Source organism: Montipora capricornis, chromosome 9 (genome assembly GCF_036669925.1).
Source record: "Montipora capricornis isolate CH-2021 chromosome 9, ASM3666992v2, whole genome shotgun sequence".
Taxonomy (NCBI): Eukaryota; Metazoa; Cnidaria; class Anthozoa; order Scleractinia; family Acroporidae; genus Montipora; species Montipora capricornis.
The window spans coordinates 15,209,387-15,221,886 of record NC_090891.1 but is presented as its reverse complement, the minus strand read 5'-3'; the positions used below and the strand labels follow the sequence as shown (position 1 = coordinate 15,221,886).

The 12,500-nt window shown below is 39.2% G+C and overlaps 1 protein-coding gene across 2 annotated transcripts in view; it reads left to right on the top strand.

Annotated features, from left to right (window-relative positions):
- Positions 1-12,500, top strand: part of LOC138015036 (uncharacterized) — a 234,725-nt gene that overhangs the window by 151,156 nt on the left and 71,069 nt on the right. For both annotated transcript variants that reach the window (XM_068861936.1, XM_068861935.1), the window contains 3 exons: positions 752-895; positions 1,202-1,343; positions 2,718-3,023. In XM_068861936.1, coding sequence (XP_068718037.1) covers positions 752-895; positions 1,202-1,343; positions 2,718-3,023 — 592 coding nt within the window. The remainder of the gene's footprint in view (positions 1-751; positions 896-1,201; positions 1,344-2,717; positions 3,024-12,500) is intronic.

Here is a 12,500-nt window from a genome sequence, read left to right as displayed (position 1 = left end):
ATAATTGGGTACAAAAACTTCACAGTAGTGTTAGGCCTCATTCGAACTTGCCATCATTACTCCAAATGCTACTGAAGGACAACAACTAGTGATTACTGTATACAGTAATGACAATTAGTTTTGCACTTTATGCAGAAGCCTAATTATTTCCATATACACCATATCCAATATAGAAAGCGACTTCCTAGGACTAGAAACGGGAGCTCCCCTCTTAGGCTTGGCTAAATCTATATATTTTCCAAGGATCTCTAGTGGGCAACCCCCATTTAAAGTAGGTTAATTGAATGCACCTGCTTAGAACTGCTTCTCTCGTCATTTCCCAAATGTATGTTACTGTGTTAGGGCATGATCTTGTGCAAACTGAGGCACTGCCAGTATGTCTCGTGTGGTCAAATTTATTCTCTCTGTGACTACTTTTTCATCTTTACCTTACCACGGTAAAACTTCCGAACTCTACACCCTTTATCAACTTGCATCTCAAACCTTCATTTTGCAGGCTGTAGAACAATTATGATGTGTAATTGTTGATGACTCTACAACGTGGCGCGTAATTTGCCTTTTGTAACATTGCTTTAATCTTCATAATTTGTTTTGTGTGCGCCTGTTATTCACATGACATGCTTGCAACAGCTCAAGTTGCTAACCTAACTGAGATGATCTCTTTCTAACTTCCATCTCAAAGAAATGAATGGAGTATAAATTCCAGTCCTCACAAGGTACTGTCAAGACATTTGTTTATTCCATTTCACAGATTGATTTTGGCGCCCTTGTTATGGCAAGAGGCTTAGTGACTCAAGGAAGACACGAACATGCCGAGTGGGTCAGCAGTTTTGCCCTTTCGTACAGTCCAGTGGGAACCAACTTTAAATTTTATGAAGTCAATTCTGAAGTTAAGGTAATAACAATTTGTAATTGTTGTATGTTGTAGATTCGAATTATTACACATTAGCAATTTAGGGCATCGTCAAAAGGATAATTAACTTTCCTTTTATCTTCACTTTAGCAACAAGGTGCCTTCCTTGACCATCCAGAGTAAACATATAGCATTACATAGCAGGCATACTACAAGCCTTTGTTGAAACCTTTGCATAACTATAGGTTATGCTGCAGAAGAGAATACCACTTTTTCGAGCTTTCCAGAAATGAATAAGGCTGTACCAGGTCAATTTTACATTGAAGAAGTCATCTTATATTATTTCAGATTTTTCCTGGAAACAAGGATCAGCACACCGTGGTAGAAAACAAGATAGATCCGCACATTCTGTGTAGATATCTCTGTATTCACCCACACACCTGGGTCAACAACATTGCATTGAGAATTGAGATATTTGGTTGCCTCGCAGGTAATTGTCTGCCAGTATACACTATGAACGAAATGATATATGAAACGAATCACATATTGAACTGCGGATCCAGAATCAAGTGAAGCTATGATCCTCACAGTTATGATCGCAATTTTAGCAATTGCATAGAGAAGCCTGAAGAACTCAGGATTTCAACAGGGTTTGAACCCACGAGCTTGCAATGCTTGTGCGACGCTTAGCAATACATGATGGTGCGCTTAATCACATCTTTTTTTTAAAAATAGGTTGTAGAAAATCCCAAGCATGTTTAATTTCTTATTGTTCATCTCCAACAACCGCTTACAGCTGCTGCTTGCATTTTTATTTTTTTTTGTTTCCTATCACCTTGCACCACTCCATTATTGCAATATTTCAAGTTCATGTTATTTCTGAAGTGAGCTCTCTAAATGAGCATTGTAGCTCCTAGCACAAACTTCATCAGAAAACATGCTTACATTGGAAAAAAACAACAACACACTGCCAAAGTCAATGTTCCAAGGCGAAAATGAGGGCAACGAAAAGAAAATGCTTATGCAAATGGTGGATAGAAAAAAAAAAGGCAAAATCTGTCCACTAAAGACCACGTGGTGCCCTTTTGACTATGATCACAAGGCAGTTGATGACGACGAAGATGATTGCAGTAGGAGAGATTCAAAGCCAGGATATCCCATACCTCTTAGGCTGATGTGATACACAGTTTGAGAGCAAGTGTTATCAGCAGATTGATGGAACTTTTGTACTCCTTCCAAACGACTGCAGGAGACATGTGAGTAGTATTCTCGCTACGGTGCAAGATGTGCTGGCAGCCAAAGATTTTTCATTGACAGCTCTCACACTCCTATAGCTTTTATCGTGGAAATAGCATCCGACCCAAAGTAACCATTTGTCGGTATGGAAGTAATTAAACAAAAGCTGCGAAATGGACACCAAACTTTACCTGAAACCAACAAATCATGGCTGACCTAACACTCTATTACGAAAGGAATGGACCATAGCAGACCATGCTTTCCGCTCATCAGTAATACGAGAATCTTCCCAAGTCAGTGGGATCATCTTAAACTGATATTTCCGTCATCCATACTCTACTCTATCTTCTTTGTTCTCTCAGTAATCCCAGCGCAACCACCCAGCAATAAGAACAAGTAAAACGAAACCTCCTTTAAATTTTTTTAGAAACTATATATATGTAACTTCTGTAGTTTCTAACTGTTTATTTATCAGTGAAACTTTATTTTACATGTTCACTCGAAAGTGATGCTATGGTGACATTGAAACGTTATGTTCAGTTTGTTATACCAATTCACATTGTATTTTTTCAAATAAAAATCTACTATAGGCCATGGAAGAAACTATAATATTTTGGTTTTTACACAGTAAAAATAAATATCAAGGATATTGAGGACATAGGCTGCTATAAGGATACTCCTAACAGAGCCATTCCCCTACTGGATGCAATGAGTCCACTTGTTGACGGAAACTACCTGCAGAGAGCAGCTGCCATTAGGCGATGTGCAAACTTTGCATACGAGCTTCAGCTAAAAACTTTTGCTGTGCAAAATGGAGGGCAGTGCTTTGGAGGACCGCTGGCAGAACTAACCTATAAAAAATATGGACCCTCAGTGAAATGTTTAGAAAATGGCAGAGGAGGACCTTTAGCTAATCAAGTGTACAGGATTGTCCGTAAGTAATAGGAAATGGATTAACACAAAACAAACAAAGCAGCTATCTACTTAACAGCCGCAAATAAGAAAAATGATGTTTCGACAGGTCACCTTGAAATTGATAAAGAGATTGCTGGCTCACAAAAACCTCACAGTTTAATATGATGTAAATAGAGCGGTTTTCAATTGAGTGTCGTAAATTAAATTAAAAACCAATTACTCAGCCAATCACAAGGGGAAGTAAAACCAAAACCAATCGTAAAACAAATACATGTATTCAAACGCTTTGTAGCTTTTTTATTACGTGCTGCTGACGGCTAGTGGGGAACGGCGTCCTTTTAGCGGGAAAAATCGTGTGACCATTCCGTAGCTAGGGCGAAACAATTTTTTTTTTCTGTTTGGCTGACTATTTTGTCTTTGTTGTGCTAGTATGCCTGGCCCAAATTTTTGTAATTTTTGTAAAAACCACGGGGTCTCAACCAGGGTTACACACGCTCATAGAGCGAGTTGCCCTTGGAAGGACTGTGTCTGCCTGAATTGTACAACAACGCGGAACTGTGGTCACTGGAACACTCGGAACTGGTTCCGCTGCTAATGTTCTCGCAGTAGCAAATTCTGGAAAAAAAGCGAGTGCCACTTGAGTTGCCGCTGCCAGAGCCGGTAAGAAAACTGTTACTCTACTAGATATTTCATTAGAATTATCGTAAAGATTGACGAACGGAAATGCACTTTTTTTTCCTTTTACCATGTTAATGGTAATAAATTTAAGAAAAAGGGATAACTGTGCACCTGTGGACGGCTAGCAAAATGGTTTTTACCTCTTTCTCGATACAGTACGGTGATGCAAACATCTTCATTTTCGGCACGTTTGCAACAAAGCTTACCTCAGCCATGCGACCCTCCTTGGTCTGTTTCTTTAAGATCAAAAATTATATATTTGAAAGTTTTCAACTTGTGTAGCTGCGGCTATGGTGAAGGGAAATGCACTTTTCCTTTTACTACGTTAATTAAGTTGATAAATGAAAAAGGGATGTGGACCTGTGGAGAGCAAGCAAAGTGTTTTTACCTTTTTCTCTATACAGCAGTGATGCAAATATCTTCTTCATGAAGAAAGGTTAAAGCTTAATTATTATTTTTTTGCCATTGAGATATGGATTGCACTAAATTCGTTAGTGAGGTTTTTCCTCAATATTTTTACACTGCGTTCAGTTTTGTTCGTTTTTACCCTACATGTAGCTAAAGCAAAGCGTTTGAAGGATGAAAACAAAAATGAACAAATGAACAGATTTGTCAACAATTTCATGGCAAATCTCTCGGAAGAGGAGAAAAAGCTGTCATTCCTAACCAACCAAGCAAGGGCTTTGAGGGCCTATTCAGAAGGCAGTATGCAGAGGGTAAGTAAATAAAAGAAAAAAAAAAGTAAATATAAATGTATTGGTTGCTACGTTCTAATGCATATTTACCGCATGAAAAAGTGCTGTCTTGTTTTGCCATGTCTAATAAGCGTTCAATTTTTTTTTTCTATTTTTGAAATAATGAAGAACAAAACGCGGTATTAACACAATTAAAAATTATCTGATTGTGGCCCTTATAGCTGTATATTACATGCAATTTAAATTGATATTCCTTGTTGTTTACTATAAATGACATTTTTATGCACCTTCCCTTGTTCCCCCAATCCCCATAACTTTTGTGAAGGTCCATCCCGAAACCACCTTTAATTTCCATTTCGCCTGGCGAAATTTCTCTGGCGTCTCCACGAAGGATGACATGTGGTATAATCAACTTCTGGTCCCTAACACCGCTGACCCCTCGGGTACCTTGGGTACCTTGTGTGAAAAAATTAACGACTTTTTCGTTGGTCTCACGTCCCCCCTCTAACCACTAACTTCTGCCGACGTGTCTCGTATAAGCGTTGACGTCATCCCGGAGGATCTGTTCTGAACTGTTCGAGAGGTGCAAGGAGCATTTAACTCTATTAAAGTCAGGAAATCTCCTGGCCCGGACGGTATTCCGAACATTCTCCTTAAGTCATTCTCCTTAGAGTTGGCGCCGGTCATCTGCAAACTCTATAATTCTTCGTTGAGGGAAGGTTTTATTCCTCTACTCCTCAAATCAGCTTGTGTCCGTCCTCTCCCTAAGAAGAGGCCTGCACAGTCTGTCAATAACGATATTAGACCTATCTCCTTGACTTGCCAAATATCAAAAGTCATGGAAGGGCTTACACTATCTAGGCTTGTGCCTGCCGTTCTTGCAGATCTCGACGCTAAGCAGTTTGCATCACCCGGAAAATCAACTGAACAGGCTATTGCTTATATTCTCTATCTTGTCCTAGAAAATCTCGACTGCAGCAATTGCTCTGCCCGATTGTTTTTTGCTGATTTCCAAAAGGCTTTTGACTTAATAGATCATAACACTCTGTTGCATAAACTCTCAGGGTTTGACATACATTTGCTAAGATGGGTTGCTGCCTTCTTAGAAGGTAGAACACAGTTTACCAGCCTCATGGACGCCACCTCAACAGCTAGGGTCTTAAACGGTGGCATCCCTCAGGGTACTAAGCTTGTCCCCCTCTTATTTGCAATAATGGTCAATGACCTTGTTTCATCGTGGGTTCTGAGAGCAAAATTTGTTGATGACTTAACTGTCCTGGAGGTGGTTCCAAGAAACTCCCCTTCTATGTTAAATTGAGTCATACGCGATCTCAAATAACATGCGCCTTAATCCATCGAAGTGCAAGGAGTTGTCTGTTGACTTTCTTAGATAGAACAGTTGCAGCTGGCAGCCCATCGCAGTTGGTGGTGCCTTTATCGAGCTTGTATCCTGTTTCAAGCTTCTTGGGGTCTATATCTCGGAGGACCTTTCTTGGGCTTCCTATTGCCACTCGATTATCAAGAGGGCCGACAGGCGACTGTATGCTCTCAGAGTGCTTACGAATTGTGGCTTGCCAATGCAAGATCTCTTAGCTGTCTACTGCTCGCTCATTCGTTCTATTCTCGAGTACGCGAATATTGTATTTGCCAACTTACCTCAGCATTTGCCTAATGTGTTAGAGAATATTTAGAAGAGTGCGTCAGGCATTATAGTGCCTTTTATGTCATATAGTCAGGCATTGCATTTGACTGGTCTGTCTTCCTTACAAGAGTGCAGGGAAAGTGCATGTATAAGTTTATCTCAAACATTTCTCCTGGTAACCCTTTGTATGCGCTAATTTCAAGTAGGTCCCAGCCTAGGGAATCCCCATACAATCTTAGAAGGAATACCAACATTGTAACTAAACAAACCAACACCCACTGTTTTGCACAGTTTATAACGTACAAATATGCCACCTATTTAGATTCCTAAGCGCCTTACATACTTACTTTGTATTATTTATTACCTTAGATATTTCTGACCCTACCTGTAATTCAGTTCTCACTGCAAAAGGTAGCAATAAACCTATTTATTTATTTATTTATTTATTTATAACAACCGCCACGGTAGGTAGTAATAGAGTTGTGATTTACTAGTGCTCTTGATGTGAGTAAAATGTAATTAACCTCCTGGAGGATGTCAAAATTGTTTTGGAAGAAAACAACATCGTTAAAGTGTGTTCTGAAAATCAACGGCTGCGTTAATTTTTATAAACCTTTATTTTAAATCATGCAGACAGAGAACCATGGGCAGGAGACAGAAAGAAAGCCATCAGCAGTCATGGCCCTCGCACAACTGGAGGCAGCCTTTCCTCACCTTCCCTTTACAACTTTGGAGCAGTTGTTCAGGGAATGTGGGGAAAATGTAAACACTGTGCTTGACCATCCGACGACCAATGAAGCAAGCAACAAAGCTCTTGTACTATGACAATGGATGATTGTGAAAACCTCCGCCGACTTTCAGCTTTATTTCCACAGTTTCCCAACATGCTTGATGATTGTTTTTCCTCGTTTTCCTTTGACTTTGGTAAAACTGTTGATTGTTTGCTTAGTCTAACTTTATCCTCAACTGGCTCGTCATCGTCACCACCATCTTTATCATCACATCATCTCTTGTGTTAAGTTTTTCTGGTGCAGAACACTCCCTTCCCTCCTCTTCTGCACTTCCAGACCCCGTGTCAACCTTCTTAAGTTTTCCTGAAGGGCACACAAGTGCCAGAAGGCCATTCAGGTGCCCTCACTGTGGGTATTCTTGTGAGGCACACGATTTCCATTTTTGCCCACATTGTGGGCACCCTCTGGATGGTACGCCCCGCCTTTAAGCTGTGCAACATTTCTGCTGAAAGTGAAAGGAATTTTTCATCACTTTTCAAGTTTTCTTTGGCAATAAATTTGTGAACAAATACACCCTCTTCTCTTCACGTCTTGGACATAAGCCAATTCGAACTGCTAGTCAATGACATAAAAGTTCAGGAATTATTTGCATTACTAAAACAATGAGCAAGCGAAGTTATATGAAAGTATGGGTACTTATTTTATGAATTATAGCACAGTCAAGAGTGTGGCTTACTGCTGTTTAGTGTTATTGTGGTATGGTGTATGAAAATTATGGAATCCTGAACCAGACCCAGACAAGAACACATTGGAGATGTTTTGAGGGTGTCACTGATAATAATTGCCCTGGCAAGACTTTTCATTTCCATATGTTAATTAATTCATTCTTATCGTCGCTTTTTGTTTGTCTGGTTCAAGAATTTTCATTTGAAAATTTGAGCTAGAATTTAAGCTTGAGTCTATATGCGCAACAACATAAAAGAAGTTTCTTTTTTCAATTTTGTTTCTGGGGATTTTAACACCAAACATGTATACATACGGATGCCTCATCGTTGCAGTGCCATAAAAATAATTTCTGAACAATGACAATCTAAATAGCTTACAAAATGTTTTAAAAACAGCTCAGTTACATTCAGTAGTTCTTTAGGGGTAGTCCACTGGCTGTTGACTGGGTGGGCAGTGTTTTGTTCATCACCCTTTTAAAGTGAAATTTCTATCCTTTGAATTTGTTTCATGCTGTACTGTAAAGACCTTTTATGCTAGGTGATAACAAGATTTCAGGTATAGCCTCAATCTTGATAATCCATGTAACACATTGCGTGTTTTTAAAAGAAAAATGTACTCAGGGGTATGGGCCCTGAGAGAGAGACAATTTCTTTTTCTTTGCACTAAAAGAAGGATTAATTTGTGAACTTTTTATTGTTCATGATTGTTGATTTCAAGAAAACTTAACTCTTGCTGAGTTCTTGGAAACTTCAAATATAGTGCTGGGGAGCTCAATTAGTTTTTGGAGGCATTTGAAGCAATCATACTTCATACTGTGTCTGTCAGGCCCCAGTTGTTCAAAAGATGGATAATGCTATCCACTGGATAAATCACTATCCATTGGATAGTGAAATTGGTTTCGCCATGACTTATCCACTGGAAAGTGATTCATCCAGTGGATAGCACTATCCATCATTTAAACAACTGGAGCCAGGTGAATACCAGTATATTGTGGTGAATGTTTTGTCATGGAAGGATAACTGACATTTTCAAACTAAAGTTGTAAGGATGGAATGCAAGGTAGTGAAGATCGTTAAAAAAAAGATTGTAGGGTCGTGTGGGTAAGCTGATGTGCTGTGTAAGCTACTTGTGAAATTTTATATTTTTTCCTATTTTTTCACGTTTTTTTCTATTTTGTGTTCAAATTTCCAATTTTTCGATTTTCTTGAGCTGCTTGTGCTGCTTGACACCCTGAAAGAAGCTATTATGTTATAATGTGCCATGCTAGATTGTTACCCTCTTGAAAGAGAAAATGAATTAGGATGAAGCTGCCCGAGAAAACATCACATTACCCTGTTAACCTTTCTGCTTTTCATACATTTTTCTCATATGTGTGTCAGTGAAATACAAGTAGGATTTTGAAAACAACACGAAATGTTCGTAAGGTCTACTACATTTGTGAAAATACAACCGAAATTACCTGATCTTAAAAATCATGGAAATTTATCACATAAGCCACAGTCTGCACACCTCCATTGTCGGGCAATACACTTAAGCTTATATAAAACCTGAAGCCCTGAATGGTCATTTTATAAATAAATGGCTGAAATGGTTGAAATTGCACAACAAAGCAAACAAAAAAAAGATAATAAATGAGTGCTAATACAGTGGCTAAAGATTTATATTTAGAACACACTTACCTTTACTAGCTGGCTTTCATTGGCATTGGTTGTCACAACCTTCTTTGTCTCTTTTAAACCTGATCTTGCAAAGCTTTTTGTCAATATGGATGGCACACAGTGGCAATGTGCTTGACAATCTTTTGTACCAGTCTTTTTCAACCAAAGACAAATCTCCCTCACCTCCCCAAAGTGGGGACTTAACGCTATACAACAAGGAGACACATTTTATCTACCACCCTCACTGGACAAATAGCTATGCAAAAGTGCTTTCATGCTCCTATTATTCCCCTATCTCCATCGGGTGATTGCAAAGAAATAGTGGACAACTTTTTTTGGAGGACATTTTATATAATATAATAATAATAATAATAATAATAATAATAATAATAATATGTGATCTGCTAATCGCCCTTTCTCGCAGTCGGAGACTGAATTACTAAGGGCGCAGCTCAACGAGGTCGGGCCGAAGGAGCTGTGCTGCCGGCTAGGCGCTCGGCCCCTGAACACGACCCATGTATGACCTCGGAGCACAGCATCACAGCCTGGAGTCGATTTTGAGGAGGGAGGAAAACCGGAATACCCGGAGAAAGACCCTCGGCCTCAGATTGAGATCGACTGAAACTCAGCCCACATACGACCCGAGGCCAGAGTTGAACCTGGGTCACAGAGGTGGGAGGCACGGTTGATGACCACTAAACCACTTTGGTATTTTGGTATTATGTAATGCACTGTTGCAATGCACTGTTGCAAACATTATTTAACATTGCAAGTAGAGAGACTCTCAAGTTGCATCTTGGTAAACTAAAATCCTTAAGTTCTCAAGTGTGAAGCATTCTAGCAAAAAATTGCATTAAATATTTTCAGTTCTTTTTCTTCAAACTCATTACATGTTGGTTGTTTTTTGAGAGCAACTACAATGTAAATTTTATCACATATATCCTTAACATAAAAGGGGCGGCAAATAGTAAAATCCAAATTATGTATGTAAGTCTGAGACCTTAAGCCCAAAAGGTTGTTACTCAAAGGTAGGAAGGGGCATACAAAAACAAGTCTTGATGACCCATTGTAAATCAAAATTTTCTAAAAATCATTTAAATTATAGAGCGGTTTTCAAATGAGTGTCGTAAAACCAAAACCAAGTAATTACTTTGACCAATCAAAAAGGACGGAGACAATGCAGTAAACCAATCAAAACTCGAAGTAATTACACATAGCCGAAACAAACCGCCGGAAAATGTGCACGCGCGAGCCATGATTGGTTTTCGTTTCACTTCTGATTGGTTGAAAAAATGGCGCGAGAACTTTGAACCAATCACTGAGTGAAGTAGTGCAAAACCAAAGTAATTCGCTAATTACTTTCGACACTCAATTGAAAACTCCTCTTCGGAGATCAATGTTTTTTCTGCTACTGTTTGCCACCCCTCTTTAGCACATATACAGTATTCTAAAAGGGATCAATTATTGATCCTTTTTAGAATACATGTACTGTCAACTTTTTGTACCCCTGCCTTTCCATCCACAAAAAACAAAAATGTACCTTCCTCAATATAAAAAAAAGAAAAAATAACAAATCATGAAGCACCCAAAGGAACACAATTAATATTAAACAAAATTACAAAAAAACAAAAAATTGATTTTTTACATCAGTTCATATTGTGAAATGACAGTTGCAGTTTTATGATTGTCATGTCAGTAGCATTTAGTTTTAATGACGTTATCAGGAAGGGATCTTTCAAACGTTAAGTTGATTTTTACTGTACTACCAATCAAATTCACCTGTGTTGAAGCGACAAGTTCATCCACACATTTTTAAGCTCAAAGTTTCAATCGAGAAAATATACGAAATCCTGTGTCATAAAAGACGAAAGGTAAGTTGACTTTTTTTGTAGACCCAAACATATTTTGAAGTCATTTGTTTAAGTAAGGAAATACCAGTAGCATTGAAAATGCGAAAACACTGCTCTACTTCTACTTTAAGGCTCACTGCACCATTTTGGAAACAAGCTTTCCAAAACTGCTCTTCAAACCTGAGGAATTTGAAAACTTTGGCATAGCACTGGCTTCACAATGCTCAGGGATGCAGAGGTGGTAGTCTGCAATCAGGCAAAAAAATTATTTCAATGCCTCACTGCCAAGGAGGGGAGATGGATGGAGGAAACCTACTTAGGGTACAGGCACAGATAGGTCGCACAAGAGAACAAACAAATTTTCTTTTCAAATTTTACCAATTCAACATCTTTTCAAGAATGGTCTAAACTCAAAACTAAATCATTTCAAGAAGATGTTTGGCCACCTACCCTCACCCCTCTACCACACACACACAAACACACCCCCATGCAAGCTTACATTTGATAAGTCCTATTTTGCATCCTGTACTGTAAGCTAGAATGCAAAGGCTTGGTAAAAACTACTAACTCATAACTTGCCAACACTTGCGGTAACATTTCTGGAAGCTGCGGACAGCAACTTGCAAAAATGCATTTACAATAATGGCAAATGACATGGTGCCACTGAGTAGCTCAGGCCAGCTCCTAACATACACTTTGACACTACCGAAGACAAGTTCGATTGGGTTGAAGTCATAAGAATATGGTGGTAGTTTAACAAGGGTAATGTTCTTAGGTGCTACAATGTTTATTAGGTCTCTTTCATTGTGAATCGAAGCATTGTCCATTACCAGGAATGAATCGCGTGGAATTAAAGAAACAAAATATTGTGTCATACCGTAGTTAAACTGAAGTCTGTTGGAGCTTATGTGGATATGGTATGCTCCAATGATTCCGCTGTCGCAGCCGATCACACTTAATACTGACATTTTCACGCGTTCAGCTCCTCTGTTCGTGACTACGGGAACATTGCTATTTGTGTGTCACTGTCCAGTGGTTTGTACCCCATTAACGAGTTGAATAGTAGTGTCGTCAACAAAATAAAGCTTTCTTGGGTCAACAGTTCTTCTCCTTTCCACAAAAGCCGTTCGTCGAGCTCTGTTCTGAGGTGTAAACCTTTCCAATGGTACCTTTGCTGCCTTCTGTCTGGTTAAATCTAAACTGATAAGAGTTCTGCAAATTGTAGGAATAGATAGAATTTCAGCTGCAGGTAAGTTTAGGTCGTCTCGAAGGGCTTTCTGAATTTCAGTGAGATACATAAATGGGTCGTGTGTCACAAGTGCTTCCAGGTAGGCCACTTTCCATGGCTGCATAATCATCTGCGGTGAACCTCTTACTCCCAGGTCATAAAGGCCAGTCGTCAAAACTTGTTGACGATGTTTCGCGCAGTGTGGTAAGTACACATGTTTTCCGTTGCAGCAGCATCACAACTGCCAGTTCGGAGATAGGAGGCGGTAATTTGGTATCGCTTCTGCAA